Source organism: Lepidochelys olivacea (genome assembly GCF_965140295.1).
Source record: "Lepidochelys olivacea isolate rLepOli2 genome assembly, chromosome: 7".
In the NCBI taxonomy this organism is placed as follows: Eukaryota; Metazoa; Chordata; order Testudines; family Cheloniidae; genus Lepidochelys; species Lepidochelys olivacea.
Genome location: NC_140417.1, coordinates 13542424 through 13560528, shown reverse-complemented (window position 1 = coordinate 13560528; position 18105 = coordinate 13542424). Strand labels below are relative to the sequence as shown.

General features: G+C 40.3%; 1 protein-coding gene across 1 annotated transcript in view; it reads right to left on the bottom strand.

Annotated features, from left to right (window-relative positions):
• The window catches only part of LOC311523895 (contactin-6-like), a 233856-nt gene that overhangs the window by 121676 nt on the left and 94075 nt on the right, over positions 1–18105 (bottom strand). Inside the window, exon 5 of the mRNA XM_084634421.1 lies at positions 8115–8290. Within this exon, the coding sequence (XP_084490547.1) occupies positions 8115–8290 (176 nt within the window). The remainder of the gene's footprint in view (positions 1–8114; positions 8291–18105) is intronic.

Genomic DNA, 18105 nt, shown 5'->3' with positions numbered 1-18105 from the left:
TCTAGAAACGCCATTTTCTAGTGGCATTATCACCAAGGATCCTGTCATTGCACTCTAGGTATCTAGGAGGATGCTGGCAGCGAACATTTTTAATGCTACGTTTATGACGGGAAATAGCAAACTAAAACTCTCAAGTCAGGGAAGCCTGCACCCATGCTAAATGTAACATCTTTGTTTTAGAAAATACCATGTTGAATGCAAAACCAGCAGTTAATTAATGGTCATTCAATATTTGCACATCGTCACTCAGACTATGCTATAATTATGAATCTGATTGATTTTTCAGACTGAGTGAAGGGTGGTGAAGATGGGCCAAGGACTCCTTGGTGGCTACTCCAGCATATGAGTTTGAATAGAGCTGAAGTCCCTTTGCACCAATTTTGTCATGTTTTGGGATCACTGGGTGCACATAAACTCAGATTCCATGGTTCCAGCACTGACCTGCCCCTAATCCTCCCCCATCACCACCCTATTTGAGGCTACTCGCTCTGCACTGCCCAAAGAAAATACAGCGGCATCTCTGCATGGCAGCTCTCTTGAAGGCTTCCCGCACTCAGCAGTTAACCATGCACAGACCCTCATGCTAGAACTCTGCACCATGGCTAAATTTGTCACCTAGGTGATGATAAAATAGATGGCTGCTGACTCCTGACTTTGGAGGTGGAGGAGGCGATTCAGAATCTAAATCTAATTCTGGACCCATTTTTTTGTGACTGGCTGCAAAAGCGAGATCCAGGATCTGCTCTTTTGAACGGGTTGGAAATCCAGATCTGGATTTGGATTTGAATTATGCAGCTCCAGTTATTATCTAGATAACATTAACTGTTGAAAAGCATATTGGGCAGTGAATAATCAAAGCTGAATTGCGGTTTCTAATTTAAAAGTATATTCTTTATAGGGAATATGTACAATTTCCTTTCTATTTAGGATGACACAAACTTTCACCAAGAAGTATGAATAACCTAGGCATGGCCATGCCATGTGTCCTGCTAAAGCATCTATATCAGAAGTGGGCAAATATGGCCCGCGGGCCACATCCGGCCCGCAGGGCTGTCCTGCCTGGCCCCTGAACTCCCAGCTGGGGAGGCTGGCCCCTGGCCCCTCCCCCGCAGTCACGCCGCCGTGTGGGCAGTGCAGCTTGCACCTGCCCACCTCCCAGGCTTTCGAATAAGCCAGTCCTGCCACTCTGAGTGGCATGGTAAGGGGGTGGGGGGGAAGGGAGGGGTTGGATTAGGGGCAGGAGGTCCCGGGGTGGAGAGTCAGTGGACAGGCGGCAGTTGGATGAGTTGGAGGTTTGGAGTGGGCTGGTCAGGAGACAGGGAACAGGGGGGGTGGGATATTGGGGGTTGGGGTCCCGGGAGGGGGGCGGTCAGGGGATGAGGAGTGGTGGGGAGACTTGGATGGGTCGGGGGATCTGAGGGGGGCAGTCAAGGGGCGGGAAGTGGGAGGGGGTAGATAGGGAGCGAGGGCCAGGCTGTTTGGGGAGGCACAGCCTTCTCTACCCGGCCCTCCATACCATTTTGCAACCCCGATGTAGCCCTTGGGCCAAAAAGTTTGCCCACCCCTGATCTATGTGTTCACACTGTCCTCTCTCTCAATGATACTGTCTTTTATTTTAATAATCTATGTCACTTCCTCCCACATAATATTCTTCCTGCAGGCTTTGATTTGACAGCTCTGTTTTTAATGAAGTATGAGAGGGAAACTGCAGCTGAATCTGAACACCTGTTTGTAATCTTATGGAACAATTGTTTGTTTCTCTAAGTAGAAAAAGCTCATAATTTCACAAATCTTGTCGAGGTGTGCAATGAATTTGTGGCCAACAAGTTTGAGAAGAGGGAGGAAGACATGAAGTTATTTTAAGTAACAGTAATTTACATTATAACTTATGGTTATTTACCTTGTAATAAGGAAACAAATAGACTTAAAATTCCTCTTCCCAAATATATTATGAGAATTATTATTTTTACTGAGATTATAATAGCATCTTGTGGCCCCAATCAGATATCAGGGCCCCACTGCCCTAGGCACAGTGCACACATGTATAATAAAATAGACACATCCAGTCACAAAGGGGTTAGCATAAGATATGAAACAACAGGTGTACATAAAAAACAAATGGAGGGAGGTGCAAAGATAGGGAATGGGAAAACGTAACAGTGAAATAATCATGTTTCATATATAAGAAGAAGGAGTTACTACATAATTATAATTACTTCCACCATTGCTATTTATTTATATAGGGTCTGATTATGCCACACTTAAATCTGATGAGTAATACATTACTAGGGACCTGATCCTGAAGCTGGAACCAATTGGGCAGACCCCTGCACTCCCACAAAGCCCTGCTGAAGTCCCTGCAGACACAGTAGCAGGCGCAGGGCCTAGGTGAGTAGTCCACTGACATCAATGAGACCACTCGTATAGTAAGGCGTTGTTCTATGGGAGAGTTGTAGAACTGAGTCATTGTTTGTTTCAGGCACAAAAATACAAATGAAAACTTAGGACCAGATCCTACCGTACTAACTTTCAGAGTTCCCACCGAAAGCACTAATGGGATCCTGAGACACCCCAAACTCCTACTGATGTTTACGGGGCCTTGGAGTGGGCAATGTACCAGCTGGCTATGAAGCAGTGCTACTCTGAAACCAAAGAAAAGTCAGCGTTTGATTTATCAAGGCCTTTCCCTTCATTTTATAAGAGCAGTTTTGTGACTCTACTTTTGCACCACAATTTTAATTCTCTTTTGATTGGACCCATAGGTGGAAAACTGATTATAAGCTATGAAGCTTTTGTATTAGGACTGGGGCCAAGAGCCATGCAGGTGCCATTCATGAAAGTGACTAGACTGAATGAATTAAAATCCCTTTCTGTCTTCCTATCTTTTCACCTGTCTGTCAAGGACTTTGTACTAGACCCCTCACCAAGGTGCCCTTGTGCCTTTCTCAATGTCCCTGTCTTTTCTTTCTGTAAACCAGGTTATGAGCCATATGTTCAGAGTGACTTTTTTATTGGGTGCTTTCACTTCAGTTTCTTGCTGCATTTCTGCCATCTCCTCTGATAAGGAAGACTTCTACCTGAAATTAGGATCTCATATCTGTTTGCATTCCTCTTTCTTATATGTCTGCATGTTAGTACGAATGTCTGCTGTCACTTGCTGGTTCATCTAGTCCATACAAATGAGAACTAGGATCTTGTATTCCATATTGGTCCTATGGGAAGTGTATCTCTGGGGATATGAAGCCTCAATAAACAAACTTCTTGACCTTTAATCTTTGGAGCTTGTGGTATATCACTAAGGGACTTTATCTCCCAGTGAATTAAGTTCTTCTGGTAGAATGCTTCACCAATGTAGAGTGCCAAAAACTGTGTATTAATGAGACAAAACCATTTAACACTATCCATATAGCCATAGTCCTAACTAGTTGTTGAATTGCTTTAGTTGCATTCAGTTATGTACTCCTTATGCAGGTTTTCTGGCCAGCAGAATTGCCTGTGAAAAGTCATTTGTGTTTTCCTTTAGGTTTTGGTTAACTTCACCCCTGATAACTGGTGGCCAGTTGCTGGTACGCTAATCTAGGAGTGAGAGAGTTCTCATAGTCTCCTAAGTAGTATCCTTGCTTTCCACTGCTGATTATTGTATTCTTGTTTGTAGATCCTAATAATACTTGCCTGGCAAAGATAATGTCCTCAGTCTTCTGAGATCTAAGTCATCCTTCTGAAAGGAGTGGACCTGCTTTTGGCCTAGCACCGAGCAATAAAGTTAACTCCTACTCAGTTTGGACATATGTATCTTTGCAGTTTGCCTCAGATTTATTCTCACCTTCAAGTTCTTTGGCCAAATAGAGGTTTGTGTTTCTGTTCTTTACTTGGCAAAGTTTTCTCTTCTCTGCATCAGGGAGGTCTTTCAGTGGATGTTACTTCCAACACAAGCTCCGCATATGGAATGTGCAGGTGCAAGTGCTGGAGGAACCATCTAGGGGGGGAGCTCTTCCTGACCTGCTGCTCACAAACCGGGAAGAATTAGTGGGGGGAAGCAAATGTGGATGGGAACCTGGGAGCCAGTGACCATGAGATGGTCGAGTTCAGGATCCTGACACAGGGAAGAAAGGAGAGCAGCAGAATACGGACCCTGGACTTCAGAAAAGCAGACTTTGACTCCCTCAGGGAATGGATGGGCAGGATCCCCTCGGAGAATAACATGAGGGGGAAAGGAGTCCAGGAGAGCTGGCTGTGTCTTAAAGAATCCTTATTGAGGTTACAGGGACAAACCATGCCGATGTGTAGAAAGAATAGTAAATATGGCAGGTGACCAGCTTGGCTTAACAGTGAAATCCTTGCTGATCTTAAGCACAAAAAAGAAGCTTACATGAAGTGGAAGATTGGACAAATGACCAGGGAAGATTATAAAAATATTGCTCGGGCATGTAGGAGTGAAATCAGGAAGGCGAAATCACACCTGGAGTTGCAGCTCGCAAGAGATGTTAAGAGTAACAAGAAGAAAGTCAAGGAAAGTGTGGGCCCCTTATTGAATGAGGGAGGCAATCTAGTGACAGAGGATGTGGAAAAAACTAATGTACTCAATGCTTTTTTTGCCTCTGTCTTCACGAACAAGGTCAGCTGCCAGACTATTGCGCGGGGCAGCACAGCATGGGGAGGAGGTGACCAGCCCTCTGTGGAGAAAGAAGTGGTTCGGGACTATTTAGAAAAGCTGGATGTGCACAAGTCCATGGGGCCGGATGCATTGCATCCGAGAGTGCTAAAGGAGTTGGCGGATGTGATTGCAGAGCCATTGGCCATTATCTTCAAAAACTCATGGCGATTGGGGGAAGTCCCAGATGACTGGAAAAAGGCTAATGTAGTGCCCATCTTTAAAAAAGAGAAGAAGGAGAATTCTGGGAACTACAGGCCAGTCAGCCTCACCTCAGTCCCTGGAAAAATCATGGAGCAGGTCCTCAAGGAATCAATTCTGAAGCACTTAGAGGAGAGGAAAGTGATCAGGAACAGTCAGCATGGATTCACCAAGGGCAAGTCATGCCTGACTAATCTAATTGCCTTCTATGACAAGGTAACTGGTTCTGTGGATGAAGGGAAAGCAGTGGACGTGTTGTTCCTTGTCTTTAGCAAAGCTTTTGACACCATCTCCCACAGTATTCTTGCCAGCAAGTTAAAGAAGTATGGGCTGGATGAATGGACTATAAGGTGGGTAGAAAGTTGGCTAGATTGTCGGGCTCAACAGGTAGTGATCAATGGCTCCATGTCTAGTTGGCAGCCGGTATCAAGTGGAGTGCCCCAAGGGTCAGTCCTGGGGCCGGTTTTGTTCAATATCTTCATAAATGATCTGGAGGATGGTGTGGATTGCACCCTCAGCAAGTTTGCAGATGACACTAAACTGGGAGGAGAGGTAGATACTCTGGAGGGTAGGGATAGGACACAGAAGGACCTAGACAAATTGGAGGATTGGGCCAAAAGAAATCTGATGAGGTTCAACAAGGACAAGTGCAGAGTCCTGCACTTAGGACGGAAGAATCCCATGCACCGCTACAGACTAGGGACCGAATGGCTCGGCAGCAGTTCTGCAGAAAAGGACCTGGGGTGACAGTGGACGAGAAGCTGGATATGAGTCAACAGTGTGACCTTGTTACCAAGAAGGCCAATGGCATTTTGGGATGTATAAGTAGGGGCATTGCCAGCAGATCGAGGGACGTGATTGTTCCCCTCTATTCGACATTGGTGAGGCCTCATCTGGACTACTGTGTCCAGTTTTGGGCCCCACACTACAAGAAGGATGTGGAAAAATTGGAAAGAGTCCAGCGGAGGGCAACAAAAATGATTAGGGGACTGGAACACATGACTTATGAGGAGAGGCTGAGGGAACTGGGATTGTTTAGTCTACGGAAGAGAAGAATGAGGGGGGATTTGATAGCTGCTTTCAACTACCTGAAAGGGGGTTCCAAAGAGGATGGCTCTAGACTGTTCTCAGTGGTAGCAGATGACAGAACAAGGAGTAATGGTCTCAAGTTGCAGTAGGGGAGGTTTAGGTTGGATATTAGGAAAAACTTTTTTCACTAGGAGGGTGGTGAAACACTGGAATGCGTTTCCTAGGGAGGTGGTGGAATCTCCTTCCTTAGAAGTTTTTAAGGTTAGGCTTGACAAAGCCCTGGCTGGAATTATTTGATTGGGGATTGGTTCTGCTTTGAGCAGGGGGTTGGACTAGATGACCTCCTGAGGTCCCTTCCATACCTGATATTCTATGATTCTATGAATGTGTCTCTGTCAGCCATCCTGCCTAATACTCTTGATCATGTGATTCATGCCAAGAACTGTGTAAAAATAACATGCAATAGCAGCCTGGCAGAGAATGGTCTCCCTTCCTTCTTCCAAGTGAAAAGAGACAGAAATTCCTTCCAGTCCTTCCTGCAAGCCCCATTTCTCTTTTTTCCAGGTTCCTCTTCTACTCTTCCAATGCTCCTTTCATCTTGTAGCTCCCTCCTTCCCCTACCCAGGCTGTGAGAAGAAGAATATTCCCAGAAATGTCAGGAAATCCTGTGGGTAGGGCCCAGATGCCTTTTATTTTTTCTACAGGCTCCCTTTTCAGGTAGATGTATCTTCCTCCTGGCAGGACAATGTGCTGGCAGGTGAAGAAAAGGAGGAGTTTCCCCTCATCAGATTTGGAGCTGGACTCCAATAGACACCTTCCGTTAGACACCTTGATTACAGGTATATCTGTGACATATATGTAGCCTTCAGCCTCCTCCTCTTAGGGCCTCCTGGGCATCTTCGTTTTCCTCTCTTGATCTCCTCCTCCTCCATTCATTCCCCAGTTTACTCCCAGTAGCCTGCCCTGCTTCCTTCTTCATTCAGTCTCCACAAACAAAATTCTAAGATGGCTGTTCCACTACTTCTGCCTGACAGGGGTTTTGTTTTGTCACAAAGCATATTTCACCTTCAAGTGTGTAATTCATTTCCCATGAACGAAAGGTTACTTGCAGAAATATTTGAGAAAAGGAAATATAAAAGGGTCAGAATATGATGAATTAAAATTTAGTTTTCATTTGCCCAGCTCCGGAGACCAAAGCTCTTTACTTAAGAAATTCAGTGGGAAAACTATAAAACCCAGTACAAATGATAAACCAAATGATCAGCTTTACAAAAAAAATGTCTGTGAACCATCTCAACCTCTGATGTCTCCTTTGTATAACCTCTGTGACATGAGACTTCCTATGAGAAATGGAACAGGATTAATAATTAATACATTTACTGATGTCTGAAATAGTGACATAAGGTTGGCTTTAGAAGTATGTTTTATTAATGAGGTTTGAAAACAATTGCTTTCTCACAGTAACAGACAGTGCAGACCTTTAAACTGAAAAAAATGAGTGCAAGTAAAACATGTGGCTTCCTTCAAGTTTCTTTTGAGGGTACCAACAGCATTCACTGACCACTCAAAAATGTGCAGAAGAAATAAAAAAGAGTTAGCATAATAATTCTCAAACTGGTTCAAATTGACATCTGCACCTGTACCCAACCTGGCTGAAATATGACACATTTCAGCACAGCAGAACAGTATCCTTTTGCACAGTGTATAGGGAAGAAGGGTATCTTACTGTATGTCTGTTACTGTAGCAAAATGTCGCTGAAGTAATTACCGGTGTGACATTTATGTGACTCTGTTGGATATCATTAAGTTGTAGCAAATGTAAAGCCTAGTCTTCCTGCAACTTTTTTTTTACATGTGGCTAGGTGTGGAACTAGATAACTAATGAATATCACTTCCACCAAAAAAAAAAAAATAAATAAAAGCCCTCTTAAAAAAACAACAAAAAACCATAACAGCTTTATTGAACAAAAGTAATTGCATTCATCTTTCTTGACCTTTCAATCACCAGTGGTAATTATTGTTCTCTGAGTGCTGTAAGGAATTGGAAGTCTGTTTTTGTTGTTAATATTTTATGAGAAAATAGGGTTTTTTAAATTTAAGATAGAAAAGCACTGCAGAGGTAAATCCCTCCCTTTTATTGTGGTCATTGTGATACTTTAATTATCAAATAAATTACATTTCACATACAGAATTACTTAGAAATGCTTTAATAAATGCAGTCTTAGCAACTTACATGCAAATTGAAGCTTTGCCTTCCTGCTCAGAATTGTTCCAAATGAATTTGTGGCCAAACACTGGTATGTTCCAATATCCTGTTTTGTATGTGGGTTATTGATTGCCAAGCTGCCTCCAACCAACCTGTAGTGATAACTCATGGTAAGATCAATATCTGTGCCATTTTGCTTCCACCTTTGAGGGGAAAAAAATCAAATTATGCTTATAATTTACAGAGCCTATTCATATTTATCAAATAGCGTGCTGTAGCATACCTGTAACAATAAAAGTATGGTTAAATATCAGAATGCTTTTTATATCAATCTTAATATTATCAATAATTCTATTGTTTAAAAATCTTTGCTGCTTTTATGTTAGTCACCAGCGTTCAACCAATATCTACAAAAAGTAATGATAACTTATTCATAAAAACTAAATTATCCATCCAATTGGGAGTGCAGAATATGCCTTCACGGGAGATACATTATTTTTATAATATAAATGGTATCTGAAAGTGTTTTATGGCCCTTGCATGTGATGTCATAAATTTGGTTATAGAAATGTTTTAGAGATATAAATCAGAAAGGATTATACTTCAAAAAGGAGAAGAAAGCGGAAAGGTTTTATATAGCATGTCTGAGATTGATAATGTAATAATGAGAATGCTGCTATTTTAAAACATGATTTGTCTCTGTTAGTCTGTTAAGTAGAAAGATTGTGTCTGCAACATTTCACAGCTACTTACAAATGTCAAAATAAACATTATACTTCACTGAAAATAAATATTCTTTATTTTTGAAAGGGAAATGTTCCAGGGCTTTGCCATTAGTCACATTAGGATGAAATTAACATAACTCAAGTTAAAGCCCAAAGAACTAGCATTCATATGGGTTGAAGCCCCACAATAGATGCTGCTCCAGGGGTGGTCTTGATTAACATCTGAAGCTTTCAAAAAGAACAGAAGTACTTGTGGCACCTTAGAGACTAACAAATTTATTAGAGCACAAGCTTTCGTGGGCTATAGCCCACTTCATCGGATGCACAGAATGGAACATATAGTAAGAAGATGTATATATATACAGAGTAGTTGGAAGTTTCCATACAAACTGTAGGGGGCTAATTAGTTAAGATGAGCTATTATCAGCAGGAGAAAAAAACTTTTGTAGTGACAATCAAGATGACCCATTTAGACAGTTGACAACCTCCAGCTTCTCTGTGTATATATATATATATATATATATATATCTCTTCTTACTATATGTTCCATTCTATGCATCCGATGAAGTGGGCTGTAGCCCACAAAAGCTTATGCTCTAATAAATTTGTTAGTCTCTAAGGTGCCACAGGTACTCCTGTTCTTTTTGCGGATACAGACTAACACGGCTGCTACTTTGAAATCTGAAGCCTTGTCCTTGCCTATACATAGGGTTTTAGCACAATTGGCTCCTCATGACCCTGTGGTTCTTCACCTAATCCAGTCCCCACACTCCACTCTACCCACTCTTCACACCCTGCACTGGCATGTGAAGGTGGTGTAGACAGCTCTGTGGCCTGCAAAGGATGTAGACACTTCCTGGATGGCTTAAGTGGCACGGATGCCTTCTGTGAGCCCTCTGCACCAGGGGAATTTTGTTTGTTAATTATCCATACAATCACAGAGCAAAATATAGAGTACGAATTAGCTTCAGCAATAAGATTATTCACAGTGATGGTAGTTTAGCTGAACAAGATTCTACAATCAAAAACTTGAAACAAACTTTTATACTTTCACCAGCATCTTCTAAACTAAAATCATTTCCCACAAATGTAAACACTGGAAGCTAGATCTTTAGCTGTCATAAACTGGCAAGACTTCATTAAAGTCAATAGGGCTATACCTGTTTACATCATCTGAGGAGCTGGCCCTGCTGTGTATTGCAAAATACTTTACATGAGCCAACCACTGAGAGGGTTTTCTCCATAGAATTTGATTGTGAGGAATATTTGTGAGTAGGAGAAGATGCTTCAAAGAATCATGTGAAATGTCATTGCATGCTGTAAGGAAAATCTTGACAAATATGTACAGAGAAAGACAAGAAACATGACCTTGGAGGAGGATATATGCTTTTAAAGATGAGAAGTGATTGATCAAATATCAAATCAATTGAATTTCGTGAACAAATTCTAGTAGCTTTAAATAATTTAGCTGGATCCTCCATATCTCGGACTTCTGTTTTATGAATGCTTTAACATTAAGGAGTCTAGTGGCAACTGCAGAACATCAATATTTTGCTTGCCTCCAGTTGCTGCTAATTTTGATCCTTGAATTCCTATATCCTATTTTATCTTTCACATTGTTATCAGGACAAGCAGAGCTGTAGGTAATGGCCATCCATCAGCCTTTTACATGAAGCAGTTCTCTATATCACAGTCAGGATTTCACCATATTTCATAATTTGTGCACTGTGCATGCTCTCTGGACCTTGGTTCTCCTTTTAGTTTTCTAGCATAGGAAATACTGGTATATAGTTTGCCAGCTCTCTTTAATTTGGGAATCAATCACTGAAATAACTGCTGTCATCATTACATGGCTCTCAATTAAGCTCCATAATTGTTTTTCAACACAAATGCAAAGTTGTTGGCTTAGTTGCAGCAAATGAATTTTTCACAGTATCCCCATAATCATTCTAATAACCATGGTACAATGATTATTAAACTGTGCATATAGATCAGGGGTTCAGCTCCTGGTGTGGGGTTTTTCCTAATTAATATGTTTAAATCAATGAAGGAACAAAATTAATGAATCCATGTGATTGCCAGACAAGTGTTTAATCATAGCATGTGTGCCCTAATGTATTTATCTGATATTAACTATTCCATGAAGGATTATTTCAAATCATTTTTAATATCTTTATATTAAGCCCAGTTGATCTAACAGTTTTATAAACCTTGTTGAATACAATCATTTAAAAATATATATTTTGTCATTGTATGTGGAAAACGCATCACTGAATAATAATTTATCTTCAGCATATAAACCAAAAATATGCAAGTCACTGAGCTTGGTTTAAATATTTGCCTAGGAAGGAAATGTTCTCAAATTAGACCGACAAAAACATGACCTTCAGTGAAGTAAATACTACACCTGTTTTATAGATTCATAGAGTTTAAGGCCAGAAGTGAACAGTATCATCATCTATTCTGACCTCCTACATAATACAGGCCATAGACTGTCCCCCATAAATCCTCCATCAAGCTCATAACTTCTGGTTGAGCTACAGCATATCTTTTAGAAAGACCTGTAGTGATAACTGGGGCTTAGCAGGGCTTCCCCAGTTGTGAGCCTAAATGTAAGAAAGTGATTAACAGTTTTTAAAAAGTCACAATAATCTGTAACACTGAATATTTCTCAGAAAAAGGTACAAAAGGGAGACAGACTCAATCAGGACAAATACAAAAGGCCTACAGATATAATTCAAGGACTATGTTAAGATTATGCCCTCGTAAACAACAGAAGCATGGGATTGAAAATCAATGAACCTAAACTGGTGTGTTGGAAATTAGGACTAATTGGTGGACAAAATAATGAGGGCTTGGGCTTCGTTTCCATCCACTTCCCCACTTTTGGGATCCTCAAAAAGATACTTTGGGGTGGAGGAATTAGTTATCATGGATGCTGGCTGACTGATAGATGGAGAATAAGAAGGAGTGAGCCTCTTCCCACTGTCTGCTGGGACCCTGAAATCCACTGTGACACTATTGGAGATTCAACACTCTAATCTTGAGAGAGGTCCTGATGAGATTGGGCCAGAGAGGTGGACCCATAAGACATTTTAACCTCCTCTGGTTCCAACTAAATCCCAAACACTACCTGAGATGTGAGACTTTGTGTCCCTCCCTCGTCAGAGATTTTTTTCCCCCCTTCCCTGCCTTATTTCTTGTTTTTCCTATCCCTCTCCTTTTGCCTTCTGTTTAATAACAGTCTGTCTTATCCAGCCAAAACAGTATACTTTTCAACACTGCTGTAAGCCTGTGACCAAAGAGGTGGCTAAAAGCAATGCTCTAAAAATCTCACTGCTGATAGAAGTTTGCCCAGTCTCAGAGTGCCTAATAAGATGGTCTAACGTGGCTGTATTTTATTAGCTGAGAGACTACAAGGTGACAATAAGCACTGGAGACAGAAGCTGCATTTTCTATGTTTCCTGTATGTGTCTTGTTTTGTCTTCTAGGAAATGAGATCAGGCAGCAAAAATAACAGCTCCAGCCCATCTCAACTAACCTTTTCTCTTCCTCCCCAAAAAGGATAGTTATTATCATCTAAGAGACAGCCAAAAAAGGGAATTTTCTTCATAAAAACTCTCTGTAGATAAGGGGGAAGGAAACAGGGGATAGGGGTAAAATGAAAGCCTTATTTAAAACTTTCCATTTCAAATGCTTTAAGTGTTTTTCCTTCTTTTTTGTATCTTTAATTTTAAAAAATTAAAAATATTTGTAATGGTGTGTTTGCCATGGTACTAAGCACGCTGAGGTCTCTGCATTCCAGATTCTGAGCACTGTTTAAAACTGTTTAATGCTGGACAATGACAGGGTTATGTTAACACCTGTGAGTCTTTGGGTCCATTTAATACAATAGACTTCCACTCTAGATTTAAAGACTTAAAGTGATGGTGAATCCTCCATGTCTCTGGGTAAGTTGTTCCAGTGGTCAGTTATCCTCACTGTTAAAAAACATGTGCCCAATTTCTAGTATGATTTATCTTGCTTTATCTTCCAACCATTGGATCTTATTATGCCTTCTGTGCTAGTTTAAAGGCTTATCAGATATATTCTCCATATGTAGACTATGATCAGGTCACTTCTTGACTTTCTTAAAGATAAGAAACACCCCTAACTGACGGTCTCCCATTAAAATTACTCTTGAGATCCATCAGTTAGACACTTTTAATCCATTTAATATGTAGTACATTGATATTGTTTAGTGCTATAATTTAATCAGAATATCAAGCAGTACTAAGACAAGTGCCTTACAAAAGCCTAAATATATGATGTCAACACAGTTACCTTTATGAACCAAATTTATAATATAATCAAAACATGGTATCAAGTTCATTTGACAAGATCTATTTTCCATAAAACCATGTTGACTGGCACTGATAATAGTCACTTTCTTTAATTCTTTAACTTTATCTAAACTATAGGTTTCAACATTATAAAAACACAATGTTTTGATTGCACTACATAGGTTTTTTTTTCCCTCCTGAATTTTCATTCCACAGGAAATGTCAAAATTTTGGCTTTTTATTCTAATATGGAATAAAAACAAAATTTGAAATATCAGAACTTCTTGTAGAATGGCAATTCCATTTTACACCCAGCTGTAGGTTCTACACAGTGCAATAGTCTGCCTGGGTGCTACTCACTGCAGGACTGGGGTCCTGGTTTGAAATTAATCTCGTTAGAAAATATCCTCATAGCCGCTCTTCACATATTGGATTGCTTTCTATATGCTACCGAAAAATGCTAGCCACTATCATAGAAGGAAGGAGGGTGAGATTTGTATCACCATTTTTGTTTTAAAATATACATTTGGAGTTTATTAAAAGCATTAATTAGAGCAGCCACGTTACCTCTCTTTGATCATTGCACCTGAACAAGCACTATCCATAGATCCAAGAAATCATGGACTTTCAAATCAGATGTGCATAGAAGCAAAATCTCCCCTTTATCTCAGTGAGATAGAATGGATTCTATGAGGCATGTTACTGCCAACTCAGGTCAATCAAATTATTATTATTGGTCCTTATTGATGCTCTTTTAAGTGCTTAAAATATTTATGTGCAGCTCAGTGGCACTCACTGAGGCATGGAAGTCATTCCTGTCTTTGAAAACATTCAAGACAGCATTTCCATTCTAATCATTACAACCAAAAGCCAAACTGATCAGTATAAGGGCTGGGCAAGCACACTACATTTTTTGGAAATCTGAAGTGGCTCCGTACAGCACAATGAGTGCTATAAGTGGTGCTTAATAAAAAAAAATTGCACTGTACAGACTTAAAAAACCCTATCTGTTGTAGTAATTTTCCTTCATTTTCCAATCTAAGATGAAGTTTCTAGAATAAGCAAATGGCATCTAGATCCCCAAGAGCCACCAGAATCTCACTGTCAGTAAAAAGAACAAGAACTGGGGCAGAGACTGACCACACAAGCATGGCTTCCCCATCATTCCTCCTCCACTTCCCCCATACCTTCACAGTACCTAAACCTTGGTGTAAGCATAATCCATGTTCCCTAGTTAACTGGACATGGGTGGGATGGGGACTGATTCAAAGCCCACTGCAGTCAGTGGGAGACTTTCCTTTTATGTCAGCGAGCTTTGAATTAAGTCCTAAATCTTCTCCTCTGACCTCCTACACCTCTCTAGCATCTCTCTGAGGTAGCAGCAGCTTCATCAGAAGCCACGTAAGCATTGGGCATTCATTGCTCCCACTAGACCACTTTTACACCCTCACCGTAGCATCATGTGGAGGCTCCTCGCTAATTAGAAGACAAATAAATGTATTAGGCATGTAGCTGATTGAGGTTATATTGATAATTAAGTCATGAGATTAAAAAAGTACACTGTAAGGGCAAGATTCTCAGTTTGTATAAACTATATCTAATTATGTCAGCTGATTATCTGGCCCAATGTATTTACCAACCAACACAAAATATGTGTTTTAAGAATATCTATTGTAACAACAAGAAAAGGAGGACTTGTGGCACCTTAGAGACTAACCAATTAGGTGCCACAAGTCCTCCTTTTCTTTTTGCGAATACAGACTAACACGGCTGCTACTCTGAAACCTATTGTAACAACAATATCTTCTGTAGAAAGAGCATTTTCAAAGCCTTCATTATTAGAGTTCTGTTTTTGTCGTACATCCTTTGGATTCAGTTGGAAAATCTCCTACACAACTCTTTAGAGGAATACAGTTCTTTTTTGTGATCAATATTTATTTATAAGCCAGATAGGCTAATGCACATGAATGATCACAGAAACAGGGGGAAAAAAAGTCTGACATGTAGTGACTAAAACAGAGGGGGAAAGGATACACAGATGATTTCCGTTTCATTTTGATTTGACATAATTCACTAATGTTTTTGATATGTTCTTAACACCATGTCCAACATATAAGTTTGATAGTTGCCTAATTGCTAAATTCATTGCTCTAGGCAGCCTACTGGAGATAGATATTTATTTTTAGAGTGATCCTGGCGACAACATGTTAGACAAGGGGAAGGCAACAGAAAGGATTGATCCATCAGTCATTCTCAGATTTTTCAATAGTATGAACAAGACCTAGAAAATGTATTCTCAGATTCACTGGGCACAGTAATGTGAACTCCTTCTATTTAAGATGCTGGGAGAAGCAAAGCACCATCAACTTCCATTGTAATCAGCAGGACCTGAAGGCTCTCAGAATTTAACAACTCAGTGAACTAGTAATATGTAAAGTCTGTTGCCAGTAAAACAACAAATGCCACTAGTCGCTACACAGCATATAAGCCAGATGCCATGCAGCCTCACTTTTTTCTTTCAAATCCCTCCACAAAACCCAATCCTTTACTATTGACTTCCACTCCTGTGCTAGCTTCCCCTCCCCTCCGACCCCACTTCAATCACAGCTTTAAAATATCAGAATTTATACAATGTTACTAATATATAACATGGGTTATATCCATTGTAGCTGTTTTACCCTTTGTTTTTGCTTTTCCCAACACTTTTACTTGTCTGTTACCTTTATCTGGATTTGGATTTCGTTTGGGTCATTTTATCTTATCTGAAAAACACCATTACAAATTATGGTGAAACACACACACACCACAAATGAGTAAAATGTGACACTTATTTATTTACTTACTTACTTATTTAAACACATATAACGTGTAATCAAAGGATGTGACTTTCAGACTCACATGAAATTTTATATTCAGTATGCAAGAGAGCTCATTTGATCTCTTGCACTCCGTGATAGGAAAAAATGTCACGTGTCACACCTGAACAATCATAAGTAATCACCCACAGTTCAAACAGAAAATGTATAAGTATCACAGAGAACTATTTATGAACAATCCTCCGAGTTTTTAAAAAAGAAAAAAGAAAAACAGAATAATGAATACATTAGAGAAAACCATGATATGCTCATAGATACTTTGCAGTCAGAAAAAGAGGCTAAGTATATTGGTAAAATTATTCATAGTGAATTATTGACTCCACTCTAATGAAAATACTCAAGTGCAGTGAATTAGAAATTATCTTGCAAGCCTGTGTGACATTTTTTCCTTTCATCAATATTATATAAGGTACAATAGAAATACTGGGCCAAATAATGTTATAAACAACCAACTTTGTTGGACATTAAAAGGCATAGTAGGGTATTAGATTGTGAGGTAATATAACTGGATATTCATGTTGTTTTACTCAGTATCTAAAGTTATATTTCTATCTTTAGTTTTGTTTTCATTGTAATCTGGTCTGCATTCTGCTATTTCTAGCACAATGTGGATTATAGTGTCTCGGTTTTTTACTTATTCCTTATGCCCATTTCAGTGTGTGCATGCTCTCTCTCTCCATTGGAGAGAGAGAGAGAGATTGGTGTCGTTGTTAAGCATTATGGGTTTTTGAAAAGAAGTTGCAAAAAATTATGACTGGAGTCAACAGATATTTTTAAAAGTTATAATGAAAATCTTATAAAAAGACCTTTAGGAAACACTAAACATTTATTATTATTAATTATTATTATGTTATTTTCACATAAGCATATTTCTTTATATAGAAAAGTATCAGCTGGCAAATTATATTATATATAACTTTATTCCTATTGTAATGCTTCTGTGTTTATGAATCAAAGAAAAACTTTGTAGTAGTCCTTGCAATCCTTAACTCCACACTCAACAGAACATATTACTACAATTTCATACTGTTCTTGATTTTTCTAGATGTAACTCCATTTACTATAATTGAGTTACTCCCGATTTACACCAAAGTAAGTGAAAAGGGAGCGAGAGAAAGAAAACAACACCAAATTATTTTTCCTATCTCCTGTTCATTCCATTGTATTTTGGGGTGGAATGAAAGTAGGCGGGGTGTGGGGTAAAGGAGATAAGGTGCATGGAATGCGGGAAAGAGAGAAAGTGAGAAACAGAATAATTGAGAGGAGGAAGAGGGGAAAATAGGAGAGTATGGGGTGTGATTGAGAAGAGTTCATATTCCAAGTGTGTGTGTTCATAGGGACATCACGGGGAAGATCCACAATGGATCTGTGACAACTCACACAAGTTGAGGATCTGCCTCAGTGAGTGTGAGGTTCTGAAGGCTACTACTGCTGCTGCAGAGACTGTTTGTGCATATGTGTGGAGGAGAGAGAATATAGTGCAGGCCTGGGCTGGGGATTTTCACAGGCTGCCAAGGAAGCTCCTTCTTCCCTAGTTCATTGAAAGTGGGTGAGTAGATGGATTGGAGAGCCTGGAACTCAGTGACCTGAACCAACTGATGGCCAGGCTGGTAGATAGCAGGGGTTCATGGGATGAGGGCTGGAGGACATACATAGTGAGCGGTGTGGTAAACCCAGGACAAACAACTACAAAAGGGGGGTAGTAATTGGTCCCAGGGGTTTAAAAGGCCCCACCCTATCCACTGAGGAGAGAGAACCAGGGGGCAATAAGATTCAGCTGGAAAAGGGGTTGCTAGGGAACCAATTAGGTTCAGCTGACTCCAACTACTTGGGACCTTTTTAAACCCTCCCCTGGGTGGTAGGAGGGGGAGAATGAGGGAGTGAGAGGAGTAGGGAAGTTGCTAGTAGGCTGTTTGCAGCAAGACACCAGACCTTTCCAATAGGGAGGCTGCACTTGCTCCCCAGAAGAGAAGGAAGACCAACACAAGAGTCTGACTGAGGAGAGGAGTAGCAGGACCTAGTGCCACCTATAAGGATTTGCCTTGCCCCAAACCTGAGTCTCCAAGGCGAAAAAGGGACTCAGCCTACTGAGGCG